Source organism: Drechmeria coniospora, chromosome 03, assembly GCF_001625195.1.
Source record: "Drechmeria coniospora strain ARSEF 6962 chromosome 03, whole genome shotgun sequence".
NCBI lineage: Eukaryota > Fungi > Ascomycota > Sordariomycetes > Hypocreales > Ophiocordycipitaceae > Drechmeria > Drechmeria coniospora.
In genome coordinates this window covers 9,320,194-9,347,387 of record NC_054391.1, presented here as the reverse complement: position 1 = coordinate 9,347,387, position 27,194 = coordinate 9,320,194, and the positions used below count along the sequence as shown (strand labels likewise).

Genomic DNA, 27,194 nt, shown 5'->3' with positions numbered 1-27,194 from the left:
ACTTCTGCAGATAGGTGTACGTAATTAAGGAAGCCTGCGCGCGAGCACCTACTAGTACTGTACTGTGCAGCACACTCACTTACTCGTACCAAGTACCAAGTTAAACTACTTAGTCCTCTTACGCCATATGCTCCGCAGCTACAGCTTCCCTCCCCCACCGAATCACGATAGACGACGGGTCCGTCGACGACGGCAAGGACAAGATTTTTACCGTCCATCTACTCGTACGACGCCTGGCCGCACAATGCGTGCGTATATATATGCTGCAGGCTCTCCGCCACCCACGGCGTGCGGCGGGTAGGATCGAGGCAACGGCGATTGCAAGCGACGACAACGAGGTGCCTGACCGACGACCACGATAATCAAAGGAACCCCATCGAGACGTACGGCCACACAATATGCGGCCGTCTTTCGCCCTCTCCGTTACCTGCCTCGCACAGGCAGTCTCCGCCGGACGACGAAGCACGAGCGGCCACGATGGTCTTGACGGCGGTCTTGCCCGTCGGGAACGTTCGCATTATTCTCAACAGCAGCGTGCGGCGTCTGCCGACGCTTCGTCACGTGCCGCCTTGATGGCACGTGCCGACCCGGACGACTCGGTCGACAGACTGCGAGAGGAATCATTGCACTGCCCGATGGACGACGCCGGTGCCTTTGCGGAAAGCCAAAGGTCGTTCAAGGAAGACAAGTTCGTCCAAGAGGTTCGCACCTGCGTCCCTTCGTTGCGTCAGCCTTCGTTGTTTGAGGAGGTGGAAGACGACATCACCATGGCCGTGGCTCCGCAGCAGACGAGCCATCAAGGTACGGACCGCGCGCGACATGGCTCCCCGCGTCCGTGTCGATGATGCTGACAACGCCCCCTCGAGCCGTAGGTCTCGCCTGCTTCCGCTCCGTCAGGACGTGGGGATGCGCCAATAGTCTTCAATGCAACTACGAGCGGAACTGCGTACGCGGGCTGAAGAATACGTGCCTCCTGCGAACGGATGAGATGAATTGCAAGATGCTTCAAAAGGTCCCTTCGGCTTTCAAGCAAAAATTCGACAAGCTGCGCGTGCTGGTCGAGGTTGGGCCGTTCGCGGCCGAGGGAACGCTCTACGCCGAGATCAAGATCAACGACACGAGAAAGTCGATGAGCTTTCAGAATCGCCTGCGAGCCTTGGAGGTGGCAACGCTGGACGTTGACCTGCAGGAATATTTCGAAGCGCGCGAAATATCCGTCCGGGACTTGCAGCAGCTCAGCCTATCCTTTGATTCGACCCCGGGCCTCGTGAAGAGCCTCGCCAAGGCACACTGCGCGCGCTTCACGCTCAAGAGTACGTCTGCCGTCGTCGCGCCGACCTGCCGTTTTCCTCGCCCCTTTGGCTAACCTTGGCCTCGATAGCCGTCACCGTGCTCTTGCACCACACCGAGAGCGACCTCGACTTTCGATACAGCCCCATCGCCGTGGCGTACCCGACGGCCGAGGACAATTACAAGATTGTGGATCAGACGGGCCCCTTGGAGGGACCGGACCTCCCGCTGCGACAAGCTCGACACCTCAACGTCTGCAACGTCGTCGGCAAGATATTCCTCCACGCACCCTTGAGCATAGGACTGTGGCAGTCGAGAGTTGGCCAAGTCGTTGTGGATCCCAGTAGGCAAAAATGCTGGGTACGTTACATAATAACATGGCCAAGGCTATCGTCGGATGCTAACATGTAAATCATAGGATAACTGGGGACACCCCGTCTACTGCGGGACGTTGGAACGCTATTAGTAAGGGACGACGCAGCACGGGACTGCATGCACCATGTGCGAGCACGGCGTTGCGTGTTTTTTTTGGGTTTTTTTTTTTTTGATATTGACATACACAGCATGGCGCTAGAGATACTGGGGACTGAGGCGAATTTGGCAGCGGAGCGACTGAACTGGACAGTACGGAGTATTACTTGGGGGTATTTATCATGTACATGATCATCTGGAGTATCCGGGTTCGTGTGCTCCGTACTCGCTGTTTCGATCTGACCCTTGCCACCGGCTCCAACCCTCGGAAGCGACTCGAAACGGTCACGGACCATGGTGACGGCCTGCATAGTTTGAAGCAGCAGGGTCCCGGGCCCGTCTTGGAGAAGCTCCGAGCAGAAACCGTCGATGAATGCGGCATGGAAAATCAATGATTGAACCATGCGTGCCATGATCTGACCACGTCAGCATTGCGGGTCGACCGGACGCTGACGGCATGGCAGTCCTTGTGGACCTCATCCTTTGCTCTCAACGACGAGAACGTGCTTGAGCAAGACCGGGACATGCAGAGCAGCCATCATGTCGTGTCGGACGCGAGCGCCCGGGTCGAAGGATGAAGACCAAGGCAGAAGGCTCAAGCGCTGACCGAACGAAGAGGTGAGTGCGGAGTACTCTGTAAATGTACTGCAAGTACTGGTGCAGTGCTTTACTACTGGTGCAGTGCTGTATTGCTGGTGCAGTGCTGTACTGGTGCAGTGCTGTACTGGTGCAGTGCTGTACTGGTGCAGTGCTGCAAGTACTGGTGCAGTGCTGTATTACTGCTGTATTACTGGCTATTACTGGTGCGGTGCTGCAAGTACTGGTGCGTACTTGTACAGTACTACGTGTTTTTAAAGCCGAGCGGCACAGTGGAGGACCCGCTGCGGAAAGGGCCCTGGTCTACTGTGGGGGTGCGCTGTTGGTGGGCGCCCCGCTGGTTGGACCCTTGCACGCCTTTACTAAGCGGCCCGCTACGCACCAAGAACAGCGTACAACCAAGTACCTGTACAAGTAAGTACTATACGCCGACAACGAATAATACAACCACATGTATGTACGCTCCGGCTGTGCTCCCTCCCACCACTCTTGAATATGGTGCTTGGACAATACTTGGCGTCACATAAGACACGGTTTTTCTTGGTCCATACGAAGCATGTCCCTCGCCATGTATTTCCGTCTTTGCGGATGAACAAGCGCCGCACCTTTTCAGCCTTCTGAATGTGAAGCAACGCATCCTATCCCTGGTCCCTTGACCTGACAGCCCTTTGGCGTATCCACAGCGCCGTCCAGCGCCGGGCCAGCGGTTCCAGTGCCTGGGCAGCCGCTGGGAAACGCCTCCCCCACGTCCGCGTGTCCGCCTGTACTCGCCGCAAGCAACACCCGCTAGCAGTGTAGGTACTACCTACAGCACGTACGTCCCACTGTAAGCCCTGTGCACTTGGCCGTTCAGGCAGCCCTCAGGGGATACAGCACGTTGGGGCTGCGCTTGCCGGTACTGGAGAGTCCTCGCAGGGGCACGTGCGAGCACGACATCACCTAATGGCTCCTACCTGCCCGACCATTGTGGCCATATCGGTCGAGCTGCCAGCCTTTTGCCTCCTTTCCACCCACACCGCTTCCTCTCCAACAGTCGTCCTCGCATTCGTCCTCGCATCCGCACTCGTCCTTGGTCTTTCGTCGGCAATGTCCCCGCTGCCTACGTCGTCGGTCGGCGTCGTCGTCGAAAAGGCCATCTTGTTTGTGAAGCCGGCGTCAAGATCAGCATCAGCATCGCTGCCGGCCTCGAGGGCCACCTCGGCCGGGTGCCGGGCTGGGCCGTCGGAGCGTCTCGACGAGCCGTAGCGGACCGTGTACTTTTGCAGACGCGTATCGTTGCCCATGATCCGCGGGAAGATGCGAAGCAGCACGAGCCGCAGCGTCGGCAGGCAGGTGCAGATCATGCCGACGTTGACTTCGACGGCCGACCACACGACGACCCCGTACTGGTCCCACGTCGGGTTCGTCGTGTTGGCGTACGACGCGAGCGAGTTGAGCCGGAGCATGGACACGATGGTGACTCTACGCCGAGTTAGCGGTGCCTGAAACCCGCACCGTCGACGAGCCGGCCGGCCGGCCGGAACCTACAGCAATCCCGTGCCAAACATAAAGGCGGCGCCAATCTTCTTCTTCCAGTGCAGCGAGAGCTTGCTCACCTGGCTCAGCGGGAGCGCGATGAGCCAAAAGTCGCTCGCCACGTTGATGACGGCGTTGGCCCAACCCGAGGCGTGTATGTTGACGCAGCTGCCCCGCGGCGGCCCGCCCGCCCCGACGGTGTCGTACTTGTCCCAGTTCCAGCTGATCGGCCGGCACTGGAAGACGGCCTTGACGAGAAAGGCGAGGCCGAGGGCGCCGTGGAAGACAATGGTCCCCCAGAGCAGGTACCGCACCCTCTCGCCCGGGAAGATCTGGAGGTAGAAGACGGACAGCGTCAACTTGATGAGCGTCAGGAGCACGAGGTACATGAGCTCGACGACGTAAAAGTACAGGCCAAAGGCGACGACGGAGCTCGCGTCGAGGGCCCACACGTCCCGGCCGAGTCCGTGCCTGCTGAGGCCGCCAAAGAGGCAGCCGAGCTCGGCGAGGGCGATCGGGGACGCCAAGAGGATGAGGTAGTCGTCAACGCCAAAGTGCCCTCGGCGGGCGCCGAAGAAGAGTCGGTATCCGAGCCGGACGCCGACGACAAAGGTCGTCGCGAGACCAAAGGCGACGTTGATGCCGATGAACTCGGCGACCTTGCTTCCCGCCGCCGTCTGGCAAGCCCTCTCCGTCACGTTTCTCGCCGCTACGCCAGGTCAGCGGCCGCGTGCGAGCAAGGGGGGACCTCGTGAGCCGTTGGTCACGAACAGATGGCTTGCGGAACGGCGCATGCTTCGTAGAGGCACTGGTCCAAAATGGATCGATCAATCTGCGAGCAGACCTTGGACGCCGTCACCGTGCTCGTACCGTTCACGAGAGGCGCGGGGAGGCAATCGACCTATCGCCCGTACACGGAGATACGATGCCAAGTGAGCCTTGGCACGCCTTCATGTGCTGTCGTCGCGAACCCGGGAGAGGATCTCACTTACAGCGCATGCTGGTAGGCTTGAGAGATGGACAATGCTCCGCGCCACCACGTCCAACGCCGGCGACATGATGGGTGGTGAGTCCGTCGGAGCCGCCTTCATCACCGATGACGGTGATGCATTTCACGGAATGCTCTCCGATCCGAGCAACGCAGTCGAGTTTGGAGTCGAGTCCCTCTGCTTGGCGGCCACGTTGTCGTGGGCGAATGGAGCACCGGCTTGCAGGCGAGCTGCCACCGTCCCTGCGAAGCGGGCTCGTACGTACCGATTCATACATATACCTGACCCGTTGCCTCCATCGATTCGACAATGTGGCCAATGGCCGACGCAAAGCCGAGTCCAGAGCGCACCCGCGTCTGTGCATGCGCGCGTGGACGACGCCGTTGTCGCGACCAAGCTTGCGCCTCGGCAGGAATCCCACGCGACATCGTCCCGCGACGTCGTCCAGGATGCGACGGAGGCCACTTCTGCCTCGGCTCCCGCCGGACTCGACTTGCCTGGGGAGTCGACGGCGTCGCCGCACAGGTCATTGCGTCGGCAGGCGTTGTCAGCAGGCCTGAGCGCGCCTAAAGCTTACGCCGCTGCATGGCAACCGGAAAGATGGAATGAATTCCGTTCACCGTTAGTTCTCGCGTTGACAGAAATCGCTTCCTGTTGCCCCCCCAAGAAAGAAGAAGAAAATCAAAGCCTCCCAAGGAAGTTATGGGAGGTTGTGACGACCGATACGGAACGGTTGGGAATATCATCGGAGTTGAGATATGGGCGAGCATCGCAGCCGACCCAAACCGTTCACCACGGCCGATTCGATACTCGACCGAGCGTCCTTCTCGAGTCAAGCGACGGCTCCACGAATCGGTCGAATACGCTCAGACAACCAGAAGCCACCCGGCTTATGGAAAGTGGGCTGACCGTTTCTCGTCCAGGCCATTCGCCATCTTGGCCATGGGGGATGTTTGTACTGCCGCCTTCGGAGACTCCGTGGGCTGTCCACTCGCCCCGACATTCGTCGGATTCATGCCAAAATCGTTTCGTTCCGGCAGCCGGCTCCGCTCGTGGATATTGAGTGAACCAGTCGGTCAGGGTCGATGTCGGAGGCACGTAGCGTACGCAAACAGAGCGCTACCAGAATCTTGGCATGGAATACGCAAGTCTTGTCGATGCAACAGCCTTTTCATCAGAAAAGCGGCAAGGCTCTGCTGCAAGGCCCGACCTCATTCCAGCAGCAGGCCAGCAGAGCTTCGTCCCCGCCATGCAACCTGGCCACAGAAGAAAGTTTGGACTCGTGCGAGACTCGACTCAGGCTCATGGAAAGGGTCTGCACAAGTACATACACTTGCCGTCAAAGGACATTCAAAGCAACTGCGGAAGGGCGTCGGTTCTCCGTACCACTTCCGACGCCGAGGTGGCCGAAAGCAATACCTTGAAAATCAATGCAGTCTACCGTGTGCGAGCGTCATCAACTTGGAGGTGCTCAGTGAATGACACTGGACGCAGAGGTGGCCGAAGCAGCACGAACAAACTAATAGCACGGACGGATCTGTCGACTCATGACGGCCATGCTACGCTTCGATTGCGTTTGTCGGCGAATGACTGCCATGGTACGGAGTGCCTACGTCGTCTCGACTTTCCCGTCGGGTGGCCGGGCCGGACAGTGCCATCTCACCACGCACCCGGCTGATGACGGTTGCAATCCAATTGGAGGAGACGTGTACAGGGTACGGTACGCGGTGCTCCAGATTCACATGCGACGTACAGAGGAATGGACTCTGTATAAAGTACTGTGTTGAAGCTCGCTCCCTGTCATTCCGAAAACTCGGTCCGTCGATGCTACTACCACGTCCTTCCTGCACACAAGCACTTGGCGTACCACTGCACTCTTGAATGCCTGCCTGCCCATGGCAAGGATAGGTGGGCTGTCGGCCCTTGTATTCAAGCTGACATTGAACCATCTGAAGAAGCCGAGGCCTGTCATTTATGGCCAGTAAACTGATTCGAAAGATGCCAAGGGCCTCTAGATATGCAGCCAGCACGGTCATTTCTTGTCGAGGTTGGATTCCTTGCAGCACTGCACGTTCCCTGGGAATGCGGCGCGCTCGTACAGGATACCAAACGCAGTGGGTTACGATTCCGCTTCACAACCATTGTCAACTGCTGCAGGGTGTCCTGTGCTCCGCTGAGCTTTTCCACCTGAGCTTGATGGATGCCTTTTCCTTTGGGAGCGAGAATTTCCACTCACTCGTCTGCAACAAGAATCAGGACTTGCCTGTACTACATCGATGGCTCTAGATGTTTAATCAATGGCGTACGACCCATTTATTGTTGCTTATGAACTATTGAATGCAAACTCGACTCGCTGCAACACTTTGATTCGTCTTGCCGGACTCAACCAGCAAGGAATGCATTGACCCTGACGGGTATATTGGTCTTGGTCATATGGCTGTTGGGCAACCTGTTCCACGGAGTATGCTACGATTAATTCCTCGAGAAATCCATGAGACGATACACATGACGCCGGCAGCAGTAGGAGAGGAAGAGTCACAGACATGCCTATCATTGCATGCCTCACAGCTCACTCGGACGGTCATTGATACTTGCGAAGGGTGTGAGGAGGACCATCACAAAGACTTGATATATTTGCCCAAACTTTTGTTGGGTATCAAAATGGTATGATTTGGACGGAGACTGAAGCGAGAGGCAGTGTGCGGACCCGAGAATTGATTCTCGGGTCTCGGGACAATCTATTTCAGTCGTTCAAGGCCGTGTCCGGAGCCTATCCATGTATACGACCTCTTCGGCGAGTGTATGCTTCATAATGCAAACTTTGGTAGTGATGCACTCCTTATGAGGAGTATGTGAAAGGTCGATATTTCCAGTCATCACTCTCTTGGGAACCGTTGGTCCAATTTGTTTGGAAAGGTTACATTGCACAGGATACGAAAGTAACGTCCTGAAGATTATATCAGTCATTCAACCCAGTCATTTTCCTCCAAAAACCTTTACTATATCGCCTTTTTGTAGTAAAGCGCGCTCATGCTGTAGGAGAAATATGATTGAAAGATGAGGCATTGCTGCATCAGGTACTACTAGCTTGGAGCCGCCCTTTTGTTTCTAGATGTTGATATTGCTACGGCTATCGTATGGATGGTCTGATTGAATAAAATCCGTATGTTTGCCACGGCTATGCATGGTCGTTGCAGACTTCACGTGGGTGTCGGTACTGTCGGTCGGTAGAGTTTATAATGCCTGGGTTAGATATGGTTTACATTGACCGACTACGGAGCCATATCAGGCATCGCAAGTAGCCATGGCGTGCTTTTGCAGTAGTGTTCTGATGATTAATTCTTGGCCATGCTCCTCCTTTACCGAGTATAGGTGGTGACTCTACGGAGTCGTACGGCTCCTCCTTTACCGGGTATAGATGGTGGATATTCTGGACGGCATGTTCAACTCTGAGCCCTCGGATGGCGTTGACCAGGAGTTGGGAGCATCCTTGGTTTCCGTCACGGCAGAGCATGATATCATCGCATGGCGAGGTAGATGAGCGACACAGGAGAGCAACGTATGTTGCGGGCTGCTCAACACTTGCTGACATGCCGTTCCCAGTCAGCGCATAGCCTTTGGGGAACCTCGATGTCGAGGAATCGCTTTGGTGATACGAAGAAATGTTTGGTATTTGGCCCAGATCCGTTTCATCCAACGGGCCGCAGAGTGCATGGGTCGTTTCAAGGGCGATGCTATGGGCTGGTCGGAGGTTTCGTTGTGGGAGAACCGAGACTATGCCTCGACTTGCACGAGGCAAAAGGCAACGACAATGAATCAAGGCCCGCCGATGATACATCATGAGGGTGGGAGTCGAGGGAACTCAAGGTACAGAGGTAGGACACACAAACGGCTTTGCTGCGACGAATGGCGAGAGTGTTGACCGGCATTTCTTTCGTGCCCGAGTTGTTACTGCTATTCATGAGGTCGCAAAGGCAACATGTTGAGATTCTTGGGATCGGCTTCATGACTCGGAGTGCGCTTTCCTCTGTTGTGAATTCAGCTCTGGAAGCTGCTGATGCAATGCTCCTTCCTCCATTGTACATTCAACTCTTGGAAGTTGGTCATGCAATGCGCCTTCCTCCGCTGCGAGTTCAGCTCTAGTTGGTCATGAACTGCGCCTACTTCCATTGTAAATTCAACTCTGGAAGCTGGCCATGCAATGCTCCTTCTTCCATTGTGAACTTATCTCTGGAAGCCGGTCATGCAATGCGCCTTCCTCCGCTGCGTGTTCAGCTCTGGGAAGTTGGTTATGAACTGCGCCTTCCTCTATTGTAAATTCAACTCTGGAAGCTGGCCATGCAATGCTCCTTCCTCCATTGTTAACTCGACTCTAGAAGCCGGTCATGCAATGCTCCTTCCTCTATTGTGAATTCAGCTCTGGAAGCTGCTGATGCAATGCTCCTTCCTCCATTGTACATTCAACTCTGGGAAGTTGGTCATGCAATGCGCCTTCCTCCGCTGCGAGTTCAGCCCTGGGAAGTTGGTTATAAACTGCGCCTTCCTCCATTGTAAATTCAACTCTGAAAGCTGGCCATACAATGCTCCTTCCTCTATTGTAAATTTAGCTCTGGAAGTTGGTTATTAACTGCGCCTACTTTTATTGTAAATTCAACTCTGAAAGCCGGCCATGCAATGCTCCTTCCTCTATTGTGAATTCAACTCTGGAAGTTGGTCATGAATTGCGCCTACTTCCATTGTAAATTCAACTCTGGAAGCTGGCCATGCAATGCTCCTTCTTCCATTGTGAACTCATCTCTGGAAGCCGGTCATGCAATGCGCCTTCCTCCGCTGCAAGTTCAGCTCTAGTTGGTCATGAACTGCGCCTTCCTCCATTGTAAATTCAACTCTGGAAGCTGGCCATGCAATGCTCCTTCCTCCATTGTGAACTCGACTCTAGAAGCCGGTCATGCAATGCTCCTTCCTCCATTGTACATTCAACTCTGGAAGCCGGCCATGCAATGCTCTTTCCTCTATTGTGAATTCAACTCTGGAAGTTGGTCATGCCACGCTCCTTCCTTCATTGTAAATTCAACTCGGCAAGATGGTCATGCCACGCTCCTTCCTTCATTGTAAATTCAACTTGGCAAAATGGTCATGCCACGCTCCTTCCTTCATTGTAAATTCAACTCGGCAAGATGGTCATGCCACGCTCCTTCCTTCATTGTAAATTCAACTCGGCAAGATGGTCATGCCACGCTCCTTCCTTCATTGTAAATTCAACTCGGCAAGATGGTCATGCCACGCTCCTTCCTTCATTGTAAATTCAACTCGGCAAGATGGTCATGCCACGCTCTTTCCTTCATTGTAAATTCAACTCGGCAAGATTGTCATGCCACACTCCTCTCTCCACTCAAATCTTGCAAGGCCTCATTCTTTCCATGGCAAATTGCTTTCGACAGAGACACCCCGGGCATCAGCTGCATTGGTCGTTACGGTTCTCGCGTCATTGTGCGATTGGCGGACATTGCTTGGTTCAAGCCGCCATCAGGGGATGGCGAGCAAGCTACGCTCGAGTCGAGTGCCGTGGTGTGCTGGGAGACGCCATATTTGGAGCAACCTGACGAAACGATGATGCTCCTCGACCTGACGCACGAGCGAGGGCGACGGTCGACTTTGGCTCCGACCAGAACGCCTAGCCCGATACAGCGTCTCGCTGCTGCTGGAACTCGGATCGGACGGACTTTGCTCGGGAATCCCCGCCTCCAACGGCGCGCCCAACAGACGGTCACATGGAAGTCCCTCCGGGCCCTCGTCCCTCGCCTCGGCCGCCATGGACGTTGGCATCTTGCTCGGCACTGCCGGCGGGAATACCGGCGATTTCAACACGCGGCCGATCGAGATGCTGGGCTCGCCGGATCATGCACGGCGGAAGAAGGGCAGGATGGATGGGCGAGACGACGCGGGTCGAATGCAGGCCACGGCTTTGGCGGGTTACATGGCCCGGGTCGTCATGGGGACCCATGATCTTTGCAGGGTCGCAACGGCTTCGTCGACGATGACCCATTTCTGCTAATGCAGCAGTCGGCTCACCTCAGACCGATCAGACGGGCCCTCTCTCCCTTCCCTGCCGTTGACGATGCTAGTTGCCTTTCGAGTGAGTGATGGATGCGTGGAGGCAAACACCAGGCTCATGGTGGCAACAAAGGCTTGGCCAGTTCCGCACTAAGCCGACAACACGGCGCCCACCATGATGAGACGGGCCAATGACGAGGGCGGTCCGAACGGTATGCATCCTCGGGGTCTCGAGGTCTCCTGATCCCTCCTGGCCGGCGTTGCAGGGTGGCATCGCACGGAGCTGGTCCGGAGAAGGGAGGAATGGAGCGGCGGCCAGCTGGGAGGGCTCGCCGCATACCGTCGACGGCGATGATGCACGCGTGCCGTTTATCGGTTGCCAACAAGGCGTGCGTCGCCGTGAGAGGTGGATTTCCACCGGCGCCCCGAGGTTGACGACAGGACACAAGTAGACGTACATGGACATGGTGCAGCAATGAGTGAAGATGCTCAAGGGAAAGGAAGAGCGTGCGTGCGTGCGTGCTTGCGTCGACGGTTGGTCGAGCATATGACGGGTCACATCGCATTGCACTCCGGCCGAAGCAGGTCAGATGGAGACGCGAGCCCGCGTGCATGCACGGCAACCCTTTTCCCCGCCGCCTCTTCCGCATCCCCGTTGCAGCGGGCCGTAGGGGGCCAGGGGGGGGAGGTTGCGTGCGGCGAAGGGTGCCAGGCAACGGGCCGCGAGCCCTTTTTCCTTGGGCATGGACGTCGGCGAGAGGGACGTCGGCGAGAGGGACGTCGGCGAGAGGAACGTCGGCGAGAGGGACGTCGGCGAGAGGGACGTTGGCGAGAGGGACGTCGGCGAGAGAGACGTCGGCTAGAGGGACGTCGAGGCGAGACGAGGTGCGGATTCGCGCGTCGCCAAGGGGCAGAGGGACGAGACTGGTTACGGGCCACGGGTCACGGATGACGATGATTGGACGCGGGACGAGACGGGCGACGCATGGACTGACGAGCGAGGGTCGCCGTTGAGCCACGGCACGGAGTCATGCACGTCGCCGCGAGGCATCGTACGTTCTCGAAGGCAAGAGGACGGGCGCCGTTTGGTGCGAGGGCGACGAGGCAAAGACAAAGGGCGTGAGGGTAGAGAAATAGGGGTTGCGGGACGTGGTAGGTGTGGGCGTGGGAGGGCGTCGGGAGTGAGGGTGAGGTGTGGGTGAGGAGGAGGGGGCCTTGCCCTTGGCGGCGGCCGGCCAGTGGGTGGTGGTGACGACGGGCGGATGTACAGGTGTGAGTGAGGAGGAGGAGGTGTGGGTGAGGAGGAGGAGGAGGAGGAGGAGGAGGAGGAGGAGGAGGAGGTGGTGGTGGAGGAGGTGTGGGTGAGGAGGAGGAGGTGTGGGTGAGGTGTGAGCGAGGTGGGAGTGCGAGGTGCGAGGGCGGGCGAGTGCGGGTGCGGGTGTCGACGACGTCAGGACGGTCGCCTCAGGCCTCCCACATACCCGCGCGAGCCGGGCGGTGGTTCAAGGGACAGCGCGTGCAAAGTACTGGGTACTTGGCGGGACAGTCGCTTGACAAAAGTGGTGATTCAGTTTTGGCAGCGCCGCCCCTACAAAGTGAATCGGCATTTTTTCCACCCCCCGTACGTGTCACGTTCCAGGTACATAATATGCAGGTTTATTCCTCGATGGCGGCGGCACACGGAAGCGTGCTGTGCGCGCAAGCATCCGCCGGCGTAGGCGTACTGAAGGCCACTACTAGGTTCAATGGCACCTAGTACTCCGTAGGCAGGCCATAATTACTGGGTTTGAACAGTGAGTGCATCAAGGCCGTCAAGTGAGGATATGTAGGTGGTAGTTTGGCGTTGTTGTAATTACAGTACTGTATGTATTGTGCTCCGTAGCGTCCCTGCACCCTGTATGTACATGTCGTGTAAGTACTAGGTAAGTACAAGTACCTACACATGTACAGTGTACCTCGTACTTTTGCGGCACCAGCAGGCAGTCAGCTCAGGCAAGTCCCGCCTCGTCGGATGGTCCACGGCACCGAGAACCTGCAGGAGGTACCTACAGATGCAAGTAGGTGTAGGACGTTGATGCTCTGTATTACTTGCAAGTAAGCGTCATCCTACGTGGGCATGTACACACTACTTGCATGGCACCTCGCACGGAGCACGACGAGGTACCGGCGACGATGCAGTACGCAGTACTTGTAGCACCCAGACCGCTGCACAGTGCTGATGGGTGTTGGCGATGCATGGGCTCACAAGCACGCAACGCGCGGGCGGCGGTCGAGCTCGTGGCATTCGGTGTCATGATGGCTGCCGGGAACTTGATGGCTGCCGGGAACTTGATGGCTGCCGGAACTTGATGGCTCGCCTCGTGCCGGGAACTTGATGGAACTTGATGGCTCGCCTCCCTGCCGGAAACCTGTCAAGCTCGGCGCTGCTCGTCCACGGCGACGCATTTCCGCCGGCGTAAGCCGATTCGACAGCGGCGTTCCGCCTTTGTTTCAGGGCGTCGGAGGGAGTGCTTGCGCCGCTTCCAACCGGCCGAGCGCCCGGCGGAAAGGCTGGCTGGCATTTGATTCCCGGCATTTGCATTTGCGGTTGTATTTCCGGGAATGGACTTGCAAGACATGGCGCCCACGAGGGACTCATCTCGAGCACGAGGTATTGTACAAGTGCATTCGGGTAAAGGTGCGGATAGCCTGTTGTCGCCATCCGCTTGGTCGTGCAGGCACGAGCTAGGGCAGCAGCCATTACACCATCAGCAAGGGCACCGGCAAAACACCAGCGAGTAGCGCGGCAGAAGACCAGCAAATGCACCCAAGTACTCCAGCAAGTACACCGGCAAGTGTCAAGATGCGTGTGCATCAGCAAGTAATAATGCACCAGGGAGTGCAGCAGCAAGTAATACGCCAGGGAGTGCGGCAGCAAGTAATACACCAGGAAGTGCGGCAGCAAGTAATACACGGGAGTGCAGCAGCAAGGACATTGGCAGGTACACCAGCAAGTACAACTGCAAGCACAGCAAATGCACCAACACGGATACCAGTAATCAAGTACCAGGTATTACACCAGCAAGTCAGCAAGTGCGGCGGCAAGTATTAATACACCAGCAAGATCAGCAGCAATACACCAGCAAGCAATACACCAGCAAGTAATACACCAGCTAGTAATACACCAGCTAGTAATACACCAGCAAGCACACCAGCAAGCACACCAGCAAGCACACCAGCAAGCACACCAGCAAGCACACCAGCAAGCACACCAGCAAGCACACCAGCAAGCACACCAGCAAGCACACCAGCAAGCACACCAGCAAGCACACCAGCAAGCACACCAGCAAGCACACCAGCAAGCACACCAGCAAGCACACCAGCAAGCACACCAGCAAGCACACCAGCAAGCACACCAGCAAGTAAACCGCTAGTGCGTGCATTCAATCGCAAGCACACCAGGATACCAAGCACACGTACACCGGCGAGCACACCGGCAAATGCCAGCAAGTAATACACCAGAGAGTGCACCAGCAAGGACACTGGCAAGTACGCCAGCAAGCACAACTACACGTACACCATCAAGCACGTGCATCAGCAAGCTCACCAGCAAGTGCGGGCATCAGCAAGTCAGGGCATCAGCAAGTACTCGTACACCAGCAAATGCAGCAAATGCAGCAAATGCACCAGCAAGCGCATCAGCAAGCGCACCAGCAAGTACACCATCATGCACACGGACACCAGTATGTACTAGGTATTACACCAGCGAGTACGGAGTACACCAGCAAGAATACCAGCAAGCACCAGCAGGTAATTAATACACCACCAAGCACACCACCAAGAATACCAGCAAGCACTAGCAAGTTTACCAGCAGCAGCAAGTAATGCACCAGCAGCAGGTAATACACCACCAAACACTCCACCAAGCACACCACCAAGCACACCACCAAGCGCAGCAGCAGGTAATACACCACCAAGCACTCCACCAAGCACTCCAAAAAATACATCAAACGATTCGCCGCCTGCAGATGCGATTGTCCTTGCCGGCACGTACTTTCCCGCAGCGCTTGCTTTGTGCAACGGCCCAGTTGGCACTCGACAGGCCAAGGGTGAGGAATGAATGCAGGCCACTCTACAGTGCTTGTTGCTCCGTACTAATTACGGCACTAATTACAGCACAACTACTCCGCTCTAGGTGCTGACCTAGGTTAGTACCTAGTACTGACTTGGCCACGAACGGCACGCCCACCCCTGTCCACCCACCGCGGCCCGCCGTGGACTCCCATAACAGCTGCGCGCAGGACGGAGCACACCGACGCCTACAGCACTCCAACCGCTGGCGGAAGCACTTGCGCAGGTACACCTACGGCGTGGTCCGTCGATGGCCACCGACGGCGCATCCGTCCAACGGCGGCTGCTGCACGCATCCTCGGCATGCACCTTGCGTAACGCAGCACGACCAAGCAGGCACTTCACCGGCGACTTGGCCACCGGCGTGCTGGCGACCAGGCACAGGCAGTGCTGGCGACCAGGGACAGACAGTCCTGGCAACCAGGCAGAGTGCCGTGCTGGTGACCAGGCACAGGCAGCAAGTACTGGCGACCAGGCGCAGGCGGTCCTGGCGGCCAGTACCAAGAAATGCGCTCGCTCAAGTGCTAAGTTAGTACCAAGAGTAGCACTGCTGGCTTGTAACAGTGGCTGATGGCGGCAGAATTGACGATTCAATTTTGGCAGCGCTACTAATTGTTACCACTTGGCAACTGAATTGACACTTTGCCACCCCGCCATTATGCTTGCACACGCACGCGCAGTTGGCACCCGCAACGTGGGCCGATAGTGACGATGCCTACAGTACAGTGCAGTGTAGCAAGTGCTTGTATGCGCACGCCGTGGTCGGCGCAGAGTACAGGTGCACCTACGGTACACACTGGCAAGCTGCGCATGCATCCGTGTGCTGGGCCGCGTTGTTTGGCCGTACCATGCACATGCTTGCCATCGCTTCCATGTACGGCAGCAAAGTGCCAAGGAGACGCAAGTTGCCGCCGCCTTGCCTGCTCCCGGTTGAGAGTCCATGACGCAAGCCAGGCCACGTCTCATCTGCCACGCCGCATCACCGTCATATACTCGTTCTGCCTTGTCCCTTTTCGTCCCTCGCCGCGAGACATGGCCTCTGCCGGCATCCCTCGCCGTACGTCAGAGGTCGGCTTGGTGCCTCCCATCCTCCGAGGCGCTCGCCGCACCCGACATGGCACACGTCGCCGGAGACGCGGCCACCGCGAGTACTCCTACAGCGAGTGCACCTACGGCGAGTACCTGCTCCTACAGCGAGTTCACCTACAGCGAGTTCACTGCGAGTACCTGCTCCTACAGCGAGTTCACCTACAGCGAGTTCACTGCGAGTACCTGCTCCTACAGCGAGTTCACCTACTGCGAGTACCTGCATCTACTGCGAGTACACCAACTGCGAGTACACCTACTGCGAGTACACCTACTGCGAGTACGCCTACTGCGAGTACACCTACTGCGAGTACACCTACTGCGAGTACCTGCACCTACAGCACATCTTATATCAGTATGCATCCAGTACTCCGTATGCAACCCGTAAATTGCACGGTACGCACGCAAGCCGGTCATACCAGGTAGGTCCCACCCACAGACGAAAGAATGGCAGGCACACGACTGCAATACGCCTGCCACGACGCCCACGCCCGGCAAGTGCTGGCAGGTGCTCTGCCGTATCCGCACATGTATCGCCACCACGGAGCGGTGCGCCGCACTTGCTCTGCGTCGAGGCACCTTCCACCGCGGCCTCCCGATCCAGCACCTCCCAGGCCGCCGGCCGCCGTCGCCGCTGCCATCGTCACGCCTGCCTGGACTCCTGCAGCAGCGCCCAGCCACACGCGCGCCCGGGCCAATGGCGGCGGGGGCGGGCGATAAGACCGGCCTTGGCGGACGCGACGGACGCTGATTGATCGATGGCCGCCCTCACCCAACGCGCCAGATGCGGCGTAGCGTCGTCCGGTCGGAGGCGCCGGTGCGTGCGCCCACGCCAACCTGCAGCGGCGAGGACAATGGCGGCGCACGACGAACACGAATTGCTGCGGGTGCAGGCGCTACCAACTTGAATCTGTACGGACACTGTACGGAGCACTTGTACAGGTACATGCGCATGTGCTGTACTGTGCTGTGCTGTAATGTACCTGCTGCGATGTACTTGCTGTACTGCAATCCTGTAAGTAGAGATAACGACTCCCCGTCCCCGTGGCGCGAGTCCCCTGCGCTGCCAGAAGCGGCCCCACGCCCCCCCCCCTCCTAACGACCCGCGGCGCAACCCAGCGATGACGGGATGCGGCGAGCGGTGCAGGGCGGCGCACCCAACAGCCAGCACGAGCCAGCGAGCATCCCATCCTCGACGGAACCAAAGGCGAGCCGGCGAGTGCGAGTCCCCGTACGTGTGCCTGACCGACGACACGCACGCTCCTTGGGCCGGATCGATGGGTACCTTATCTTGGGCGCCGGGTGGGGCCACAGTGCGCGGGTGGTCTTTACACGGGCCTTTGCCATCGCACCACTGCTCCCTGCCGATCCAAGCGTGCAGGCCGCAAGTACCTGTACTTACAGTACTGTACATGTGCAAGTGCAGGAACATGTACCATCTGCCTGCGCCTGATCCCGCCCCGCCATGCAAAAGGTGCAGAGGCAGAGAGCCATGTACTTTACTTTTACTGTCTGTACCGCCAGCGCCGCATGTACCTACAGTGCACCCAGCCGTCGATGGCCATGAATTCTTCTTGCATTCACACGTACAAGCACATGTACCTGTACACGTACACCACAAACACACCTGGCAAGTACACCACAAACACACCTGGCAAGTGCACCACCCGCCTCGTGTTTCGACCCGCCCAGAAACCCCCGCTGCGCGACTTCCCTCGTCGCTCCCACCCTCCCACTTTCCCTCCCACCGTCCCTCCCAACGTCCCTTCCCACTCCGATTCTCGGGGCGCTCTCCCCGGGTACCTGCTCGTACAGGTACCTGCTCGCCACCGCGCCGGCGGCGGCGACGGGTACCGATACCTGCGGCGTGCTCCGTGCAAGTACTCGGCCTCGTCGTGCCCCTTCGTCTCTCAACCGCTCTTCCTCGCCATCTCATCTCGCTGGTGCCCCCCGAACGCTGCCGCTCCGGGTACGAGCACGCGTGCGTACCGGTACCTCTTCGCTCGCACGCCCAAGTGCCTCCGCTGGCACGGTGCACCCACGTGCGTGTACATGTACTTGCTTACGTACTCGTACGCTCGCGGTACGTGCTGCCCACGCTACGCCCGAGTGCCCAACGCCCCCCAAGTACCTCGAGCGCTGTACTTGTACATGCGAGTACGTACCTCCGAGTACACCCAAGTACACCTACAAGTACCTGCACGCACAGTACGCCTACGCCCAATACCTGCTGGGACGCATTCTCGTACGAGCAGGTACCTGCCGTGGCCGTTCCACTTTTTACGGTGGAGCCCCCTACCTCCATCCATCATTTTCCAACTCCGTTCCGTTCATCGTCTTCATCCACCACCACCACCACCACCACCACCACCACCACCACCACACCCTGGTCGTCCTGCTCGCCGTCGACAGTATTCCTCGTCCTCCATCCTCGTCTCCATCCTCGTCCTCCATCCTCGTCTCCATCCTCGTCCTCCATCCTCGTCTCCATCCTCGTCCGGCTCCTCGTCTCCATCCTCGTCCGGCTCCTCGTCTCCGTCCTCGTCCGGCTCCTCGTCTCCGTCCTCGTCCGACTCCTCGTCTCCATCCTCGTCCGACTCCTCGTCTCCATCCTCGTCCGACTCCTCGAGCTGCCCGCCCAACCCGAACGCAACCTCTCCGCCTCGCCCCTTCCGGCTCCGACGCACGACACCAGCCCCAGGCCTGCCCGCCCCCCCCCGACCATGTTGCGATAGGCTTGCCCGTCCGAGGCCGCTCCTCTTCTCCGCTTCCCGAAGCCTGCGTCGCGAGTGCAGCCGCTCGCGCTGCAGCATGTCGAATCGAGCCCCCGCGCCCTCGTAAATCCTCCAAAATGGACTCCTCCCAGCCTTGCGACGACGACTCGCCGCCGCCGACCCCGACCCCGACGCAGCACCCGAACCAGCCCACGGTCCAGGTGCCCGCCGGAACCTTTCTCCCCTCGTCCTCCTCGCTGCCGCTGCGCACCGCCAGCAGCACGCCCATATCCGCTCCCGGCCTCTTCAGCCCGTCGCCCTCGCGCCATCTCCCGACGTCCGTCTCCGAGAGCAACACGCCCATCCAGTCGACGGGCAGTCCCTACCTGCACCCGTTGCAATCCCACAGAGTCAGAGAGTACGTCGTACCCGTCACCGTCCCGCCTGCTTCTCCTGCTCGTCCTGCTGCTGCTGTTGCTGCTGCCGCCGCCGCTGCTCCGCTTCCCCTCCGCTTCCCCTCCGCTTCCCCTCCGCTTCCCCCTCCGCTTCCTCCTCCGTGTCCTCCGCTTCCTCTTCTTCTACCTCCTCTTCTTCTTCCTCCTCCTCCTCCTCCTCCTCCTCCTCCTCCTCCTCCTCCTCCTCCTCCTCCTCCTCCTCCTCCTCCTCCTCCTCCTCCTCCTCCTCCTCCTCCTCCTCCTCCTCCCCACGCTGACGCCCCGTCGCCAGGACGCACAAGGCCCTCATCGACTCGGACAACATCACCGGCCGCAAGTCCATCAATCAGTACGAGGTCATCGAGGAGATTGGCCGCGGCATGCACGGCAAGGTCAAGCTCGCCCGCAACACCGAAACGGGCGAGAATGTGGCCATCAAAATCATCCCGCGCTTCTCCAAGAAGCGCAGGCTCGGCCGCGTCACCGCCATGTCGCCCCAGGACAAGACCAAAAAGGAAATCGCCATCCTCAAGAAGATGCGACACCCCAACGTCGTCGCCCTCCTCGAGGTCATCGACGACCCCGAGCTCCGCAAGATCTACATGGTCCTCGAGCACGTCGAGCTCGGCGAGATCGTCTGGCGCAAAAAGGGCCTCCCCCACATCTGCCAGTTCGAGCGCCGCCGCGTCGAGCGCGAGATCCAAGGCGAGGCCCCGACGCTCGAGGAGGATCAGTACAACCGCATGATGGAGCGCCGCCAGGCCCTCAAGGAGATCAAGCGCGCCAAGATGGCCCGCCACTTCCCCGGGCCCTCGGACTACTGGAGCGTCGAGCACGGCGCCGCCGACGAGCTGAGCAGCAGCGCCGGCCGCTGGTCGCGCGTCTCCTCGCGCGACGACATGGCCCTCTCCGACCCCCCCTCGTCGCGCCCGACCTCGCGCCGCTCCTCGCTCGCGCCCTCGCGCTCCGTCTCGGTCCGCTCCACCGGCCGCCCGCCCACGGAGCTCGACGACGGCGTCGACTGGACCGAGGACCTGCAGACGCCCATGCCGCGCTCCAACGCCTCCGTCGTCGCCGACGCCTCGCCGCCCGCCGCGAGCCCCCACGACGGCTTCCGCGTCCGCTCGCCGAGCATGGCCGACTCCATCATCTCCCACATGTCGTCGGTCGACTACAACCCCCGCGCCCACGACCCCTTCGGCGAGGACTTCTCCTTCGTCCCCTGCTTCACCCTCGACCAGGCCCGCTCGACCTTTCGCGACACCGTCCTCGGCCTCGAGTACCTCCACTACCAGGGCGTCGTCCACCGCGACATCAAGCCGGCCAACCTCCTCTGGACCCGCGAGCACCGCGTCAAGATTTCCGACTTTGGCGTCTCCTACTTCGGCCGCCCCATCCGCGACGGCGAGCTGCTCGACGAGACCGTCTCCGAGTCCGAGGCCAAGGACTTTGACGACGACCTCGAGCTCGCCAAGACGGTCGGCACCCCCGCCTTCTTCGCCCCCGAGCTGTGCTACACCGACGTCGACAAGGACGAGCAGCCGCGGGTGTCGGAGCAGATCGACGTCTGGTCCCTCGGCGTCACCCTCTACTGCCTCGTCTACGCCCGCATCCCCTTCCTCGCCGAGGACGAGTTCCAGATGTTCCGCAAGATCGCCACCGAGGACGTGCACATCCCCCGGAGGCGCCTCAAGCCCGTCGACCCGTCGACCTCGCCCGCCGTCTCGTCCCTCTTCAAGCGCCAGAACCCGCACCCCTACCGCGACGACAACGACCTCGAGTACGAGGACGTCGACAACCTGCTGTACGACCTCTTGCGCCTCATGCTCGTCAAGAATCCCGAGCGCCGCATCCGCCTCCGCGACATCAAGCGCCACCCCTGGGTCGTCCAGGGCATCCCCAACATACTCGCCTGGCTCGACGACACGGACCCGGCCCGGCCCTCGTGCGGCCGGAGGATCCAGGTCGACGAGAAGGACATGTCGTACGCCGTCGTGCCCCTCAAGTTTCTCGAGCGCGCCCGGTCGGCCATGAAGAAGGCCGTCGGCAAGGTCATGCACCCGCTCGCCGACCGCGGCGACAGCAGGTCCCGCCGCCGCGCCGCGAGCAGCGTCGCGAGCACCGCCGGCGACAGCCTGTTCAGGCACGCCGGGCCCCCCGCCCACCTCGCCGCCAACGACCGGCGCAGCAGCTTCCGCGTCGACGACTACTTCTCGCCGCACGTCCAGCCCCCCAAGGACCTCAAGCCCGCGCCTTTCCACGCCGAGCCTGTCGTCCTCGGCGCCGTCGGCGCGCGGCCGGAGACGGTCGCCTACGACCCGCTCGCCACCGTCCTGCCGCCTCCGGAGAAGTCGCTGGCGAAGGCGCTCGCGAAGCCGCGCGGGTCGAGCGCGACGGAGCTCGACGTGGCCGCGAGGGAGATGATGCACCCCGGGTGCTCTCGACGCTTTCACCGCCACGCCGGCCACTCGCAGCTCTCTCACCTCCTGCGCCTCGCGCCGACCCAACCGCCCGAGACGCAGTCGACGCCGGCCACGCCGCGGCTCGAGGGGCGCCACGCCGAGGACCGGTTCGTCGGGGACGCCACGGGCCGGACGGCGCGCGGCGACGAATCTCGCGGCGAGGAGAGCACGAGATCGTCCTCGGCCGATCGCGCCCTGTTCACGAGCGCCGACAAGCGGTCTCACGCCGAGGTGGGCCTCAGCATCGCCACGGCGCCCGGCAGCATCCATCCGCCGCGCCACGGCAGCAGGCCGGTTCGCTCCGTCGACTTGGGGAGAGGCAAGTGCATGTACTCGCCCGGCGGCACGCTGTCGCCGCTCTCCTGCTCGCCAATCACGTCGACGGCCCGCCAGCTCGTGCCGTCGCCGGCCGAGGACGGCGTCGACGCGCATCGGCCATCGTCGGCCGAGGAGAGCGCGAGGCCGGCGCATCCCTCCGCGCACGTCCCGGCTGCCGAGCCGCCCGAGCGTGCACCCCCCTGCTCGGCCGAGACCGAGGGCGGCGCCGTCGTCGATTCGGCGGTCATCCCTTGTCCGCCGTCGCCCGGCGCGCGGGACGCGACGGCGATGGCCAAGTCGTCCAGCATGGAGTCTGTCGAGGGAACCGGCACACCCCTGACGAGCCCCAGCGAGGCGACGAGCCCCGTCGCCGTCGACGCTCCACCCAAGCAGGCGTCGCAGAGCATGCTCGTCATCCAGTCCGATCCCTCCCTCCCGGCACTGCTAAGCGGCTCCAGCTCTGTCTCGGCCGACATCGAAGGCGAACTGCTCGGCAGGCCTGGCGTCGTGACCGGTGGCCCCCGGAGGCTCGATGCCGACGCACCGCCGCCCGCCATGGCCAAGGCGGCGGCCGGAATGGCCCAGAGCTTCGGGAAGCTGCCGACGACGAACAGCGGGTCCTTGAAGCTCCGCATCGAGCCCGACGCGCCGGTGGTGGAGAGTGCCGACACGCTCGGGCCGGACTCGCGGCTCGCCGACGACGACGACGACGACGGCAGCGACGACGGCATCCTGCTCATGGCCAAGGCACGGCAGAGGACGCCGATTCTGCCCAAGGGGCTGCCTCTTTCGTTTGAGTCGAAACGACGCGACACCGACGCGAGCATCGCCAGCAACGAGACGGCGAAGAAGATACCCATCCCTGACGGCGGCGCAGCTCTCTGATGGGCGGCGTGGGCGTCGTCGCGTGTTCTACATATGCGTGCGGCTTCTCACCACAACTAAAGCTCACTTTGCTGCACAGCAGCAGTCAATCGATGACGATGAAGGCGCCATTCCGGAAACCCGCTGGCTTCGAGCATAGATCAACGTCGCTGCGCGACTAGAATCGCACGCTGTTACGCCACGGCGCGGCCAGAATATACGTACATTTATATGTATGCATACATACATGCATGTTTTATATATATATATATATATATACATGTACATGTATATATAAACCATGAGCCCGGGATCTATGGGTCTTCAAGTGGGAGCTCCTTTGGCTGGCCGGCTGCATAGGGACTAGCTTCATTCGTACCTTTTTTCTTTGGTTTCCTCGCCTCGATATCCATTTGGGTTTTTTGCGGCCCGGAGCGCTGTATGGAACAGGTGAGCGACAAGGCAATCCGATGTGGCTCAGATGCAACCGAGCTGGGACTCTGGCGCTACTGGGACCTTGGATGCTGCTATGGCCTCTGAGAGGCGGGAGCCGTCGTCCAGCCCTTTTTTCCTTTTTTTAATGCCTTTTTTCTATTTTTCTTGTTTTATTATCTATCCTCTCCCCGCCTGCATGATTTGAGCGTGGCGAAGCGGAGAGCATATAGGTCGTTGACGAGAGACGGATGATTGACGACGGGCATGGGCTGGGCTGGGGCAACGGCGAGTTGTTCGTTTTGGGGGCCTGTTTGTTGATTACCTGGGAGGCAACTCAAGTTTGGAGCCGCATCGGCATGTGGTGTCGGCCGGCAGCGATAAGACGAGATATCCCGTAAATCGACTGACATTTCGCAACATAAGAATGCAAACGATGCGTGATGATGCGGAAAAGACCCGACGTCGGGGGGTGTCGTTGTGCTTGACGTCCATTTTAGGCCCGAATCTTCCCTTGTCCCTGGCTTCCACCAAAGATCAACGACGATATAGGTACAGGTAACATGCACGTAATGGAAGACGCAGTCCTCAGCGTCGGAGGCGTTTATACACGGACGCAAATGCCAGGCCGAGGCAGAAGCACAGGGCCAAGAGGACGAGGTTGACGAGGCTGTTGATGAAGAGGGGAGGGCGCTTCATGGCGACCATCTCGTCGACGATGGCATCGAGGCGCTCCGACATGCGGTCTCTCCCAAACAGGGTCGTGACGCGATGGGCTCCGGCGGCACCCATGTCGGCCAGCTGGGCCGGCGTCAAGGCGAGAGCCCGACGCATGACGTCGGACCAGGCGGCGACATCGTCGGGATCGCGCAGCCAGCCGGTGACGGAGTCGCGGATCGTCTCGACGGGCCCGCCGGTGTTGGTGGCGAGGACGGGGCGGCGGGCGAGCATGGCCTCGAGGGGCACGATGCCAAAGTGCTCGTTGGCCGGCGTGTAGACGAGGAGGGCGGCGGAGCGGAGCAGGGCGTCCTTGACGGCGTTGGGGACGGAAAGCAGGAAGAGCACGTCAGAGGCGACGTCGGGGTCCGAGCCGGCCGTGTGGTGGGTGAGGGAGAGGCTCGCGGCGAGGGCTTGCAGCTCGGCGTGGTACTCGACGTTTTCGGACACGCGGGGGTCGTAGCCGCCTGGCAAGGATGCGCGTGAGCGGATCATCGAGGGCGCGGACGAGGCGGCCGTGGCAAGGACACCAAGCACAAGGGAGGGCGGGGACGGAACTGACCGGCGAGGACAAGGCGCACGCCCTCGCGGTGGGGCGCGGGGATGGCGGCAAAGGCCTTGATGGCGAGGCCGACGTCCTTTTTGCGCTCGAAGCGGTTGATGCTGAGGATGATCCTCGCCGGGCCGACGAGCCTCTCGAGCTCCTCGTCGGCCAGCTCGACTGCGTCCTGGGGGGCTCCGGCGTCGCCGGTGTCGACGCAAGGATAGACAACCTTGATCTCGACGTGCTTCTTCAGCGCGGGCCACGTCTCGTCGACGACGCGCTTCGTAAACTCGGAGTTGACGGCGACGGAGTGGGCAAAGGCCATGGTCCACTCCTCGAGCCGGTCAAAGGGCAGGCGGTAGAGGCGCTTCAGAGGGTTGGCGTCGCGGCCGCGGACGAGCAGCAGGTCGGGGAAGTGGCAGTAGAAGAAGACGGGGACGTCGTCGTGGAGGTAGCGCAGCAGGGGCAGGCCGGCCGAGAGCTGGTCGACGAAGAAGGCGCGGGGCCGGAGGGCGGCGAGCTCGCGGGTGAGGGTGACGGCGACGAGGAGGTGGAGGTGGCGGAGGACGGCGCAGAGGATGGCGAAGCGGGAGAGGAGCGAGGGCGGGACGAGCCAGTCGCCGCGGACGCGGACGTCGAGGGTTCCTGGGGTTGGCACGCGTCAGCGGCGGCGTCGGGCGGGCGGGCGGGCGGAGAGGCCGAGCAGCATGGACGGGGGGCACCCGGGCGTCGGGCGTACCATCACGACACTCGTCGAAGCAGTGGCTCGCGTCGCAGTGGTTGGTGAAGATGACGACGCGGTGACCGCGCCTCTGCAGGCCGACGGCGGCGTCGACGACGAGACGCTCGGCGCCGCCGATGCCGAGGTCGGGATGGAAGAAGACGATGGCGCCGGCGTCGGGGGACGCGGGCTTCGGCATGCTGAGGGGCGAGGGGTGAGATGTGCCGAGGGGCGAGGGGTGAGACGGCTGCGAGCAGAGGTTGAGGGCGACGTGGCCAGCGGGTGCGGGTGGATGATGCCGGCCTCGTCGTCGTCGTCGTCGTGGAGGAGGGAGGAGGAGGGAGGGGAGGGAGGAAGTTAGGTTCTAGCGGGGGGCGGTGGGATGGATTGGAGGTGTTTGGTGGGTTGGGGTTGTTGGCGGTTCCCCTGGCAGGCAGGAACGGATGGCTCCGACGGGAAGCCACCACCAGAGGATACAAGAAGCAGGCACGGCGCAGAGGATACGAGAAGCAGGTACGGACGGAGTGGCGCGCGACTGCCTTGGCTTGCCGCGCAGATGCTCAAGGCAGCGCTCTTCTACTCCTCGGAATCTCCTAGTAATGAGCACTTGTAGGTGCAAGTAAGTACTGTTCGGTGCTTGCCGTTGTGCTGTGCCATGTAGGTGTAATTAGTTGCGTACAGTACTCGATGGTGCTTCTCCTTGCCGTGAGTGGTGTGTGTGTGTACAAGTAGGTGTGCATGTATTACTTACAACTAGTTGTGCTGCTCGGTACTTCTATTGCGTTGCGTATGCATGTACTGGGTACTTCTAGCTGCAAGTACTGTTCGGTACTTTGATTGAGTTGTACGTACTCGGCGATGGCAGTTCGGTACTTTTATTGATTTGTACTTGTACTTCCCTACAGTACTCAGTACCTAAGTATGTACAGCACGTGCAAGTACTTACTCGGGTGCTTCTACTTGCCGTGAGATGCGTCGACTCCGTATTACTTGGGCGTGCTGTATTAGTTGTACTTGCTGCTCGGTACTAGGTACTTGTATTGAGTTGCGCGTGAACATAGTATGTAAGTACTCGGTGCTTCTACTAGCCGTGGGCGTGCTGTATTAGTTGTACTTACGGCTAGGTACTAGGTACTTGTATTGCGTTGCGCGTGAACATACAGTATGTACTCGGTTCTTCTACTTGCCGTGAGTTGCCTGTACCCTGTACTTGCACCGTTCGGTACCTCTATTGAGTGGTGTGTGCTCTGTAGATGAGCTGTTGGTACCTACTAGGTACTTTATTGAGTTGCACAAGTACTTATATGCGTACTTGCGTACCTAGTACTTTGTCGATGCTTCTGCTTGCCGAGAGTGGTGTGCACGCCGCACTTGGCTGTACTGCTCAGTAAGTATTGCTCAGTAAGTACCGCTCAGTAAGTACTGCTCAGTATTAAGCACTGCCATCGAGTCGTGTGTCTGCTTGTAAGTGCTTTGTGCTTCTGCTTAGGTGTACTTGCTGGGAGTTGTTTATACTCCATGGCTACTCGGTACATACATGTGTCCCAGTACTTCATGATTCCATAGGTACTCAAGTCAAGCATGTACATGCACGTACTGTACAGGTACTGTGCGGTACTTGCACCAAGTTGCATGTACAGTATGAACGCCGTACTTGTACGTCGTGACCCGTCTGCCACTCATGTTTACGCTTACTTCTACACCTATACGTGTGCAAGGAACATGGACAAACGTCCACGTACTGTTCGTTACTTGCAGTGGGTGGCGAGCACTCCATATGAGTTGTACTACTTGCTTGGTACTTGTATTGAGTTGTGTGTGCTCTGTGCTTATAGTACCTATTGTTCGGCACTTGCAATGGGTTGTGTGCACTCCG

At 59.7% G+C, this 27,194-nt stretch overlaps 4 protein-coding genes and 1 pseudogene across 4 annotated transcripts; 3 read left to right on the top strand and 2 right to left on the bottom strand.

Moving 5' to 3' along the window:
- Window positions 1-398: 398 nt before the first annotated feature.
- On the top strand, window positions 399-1,756 carry DCS_08192 (uncharacterized protein; the record flags this gene model as incomplete). Its single annotated transcript, XM_040805471.1, has 4 exons — window positions 399-801; window positions 867-1,313; window positions 1,382-1,650; window positions 1,709-1,756. 4 exons carry the CDS (start codon window positions 399-401, stop codon window positions 1,754-1,756), a joined length of 1,167 nt encoding a protein of 388 aa, XP_040655575.1.
- Window positions 1,757-2,996: 1,240 nt separating this feature from the next.
- DCS_08191 (integral membrane protein) lies at window positions 2,997-4,964 on the bottom strand (the record flags this gene model as incomplete). The annotated part of the gene is made up of 5 exons (XM_040805470.1): window positions 2,997-3,119; window positions 3,312-3,819; window positions 3,886-4,582; window positions 4,645-4,774; window positions 4,866-4,964. 5 exons carry the CDS (start codon window positions 4,962-4,964, stop codon window positions 2,997-2,999), a joined length of 1,557 nt encoding a protein of 518 aa, XP_040655574.1.
- An 11,094-nt stretch (window positions 4,965-16,058) lies between these two features.
- Window positions 16,059-16,863, top strand: DCS_08190 (annotated as a pseudogene).
- Window positions 16,864-17,675: 812 nt separating this feature from the next.
- DCS_08189 (serine/threonine protein kinase) lies at window positions 17,676-22,925 on the top strand (the record flags this gene model as incomplete). Its single annotated transcript, XM_040805469.1, has 3 exons — window positions 17,676-18,269; window positions 18,322-19,382; window positions 19,553-22,925. 3 exons carry the CDS (start codon window positions 17,676-17,678, stop codon window positions 22,923-22,925), a joined length of 5,028 nt encoding a protein of 1,675 aa, XP_040655573.1.
- Window positions 22,926-23,924: 999 nt separating this feature from the next.
- On the bottom strand, window positions 23,925-25,517 carry DCS_08188 (uncharacterized protein; the record flags this gene model as incomplete). Its single annotated transcript, XM_040805468.1, has 3 exons — window positions 23,925-24,520; window positions 24,616-25,242; window positions 25,337-25,517. The coding sequence occupies 3 exons, from the start codon at window positions 25,515-25,517 to the stop codon at window positions 23,925-23,927; spliced, it is 1,404 nt and encodes a 467-aa protein (XP_040655572.1).
- Window positions 25,518-27,194: the final 1,677 nt, after the last annotated feature.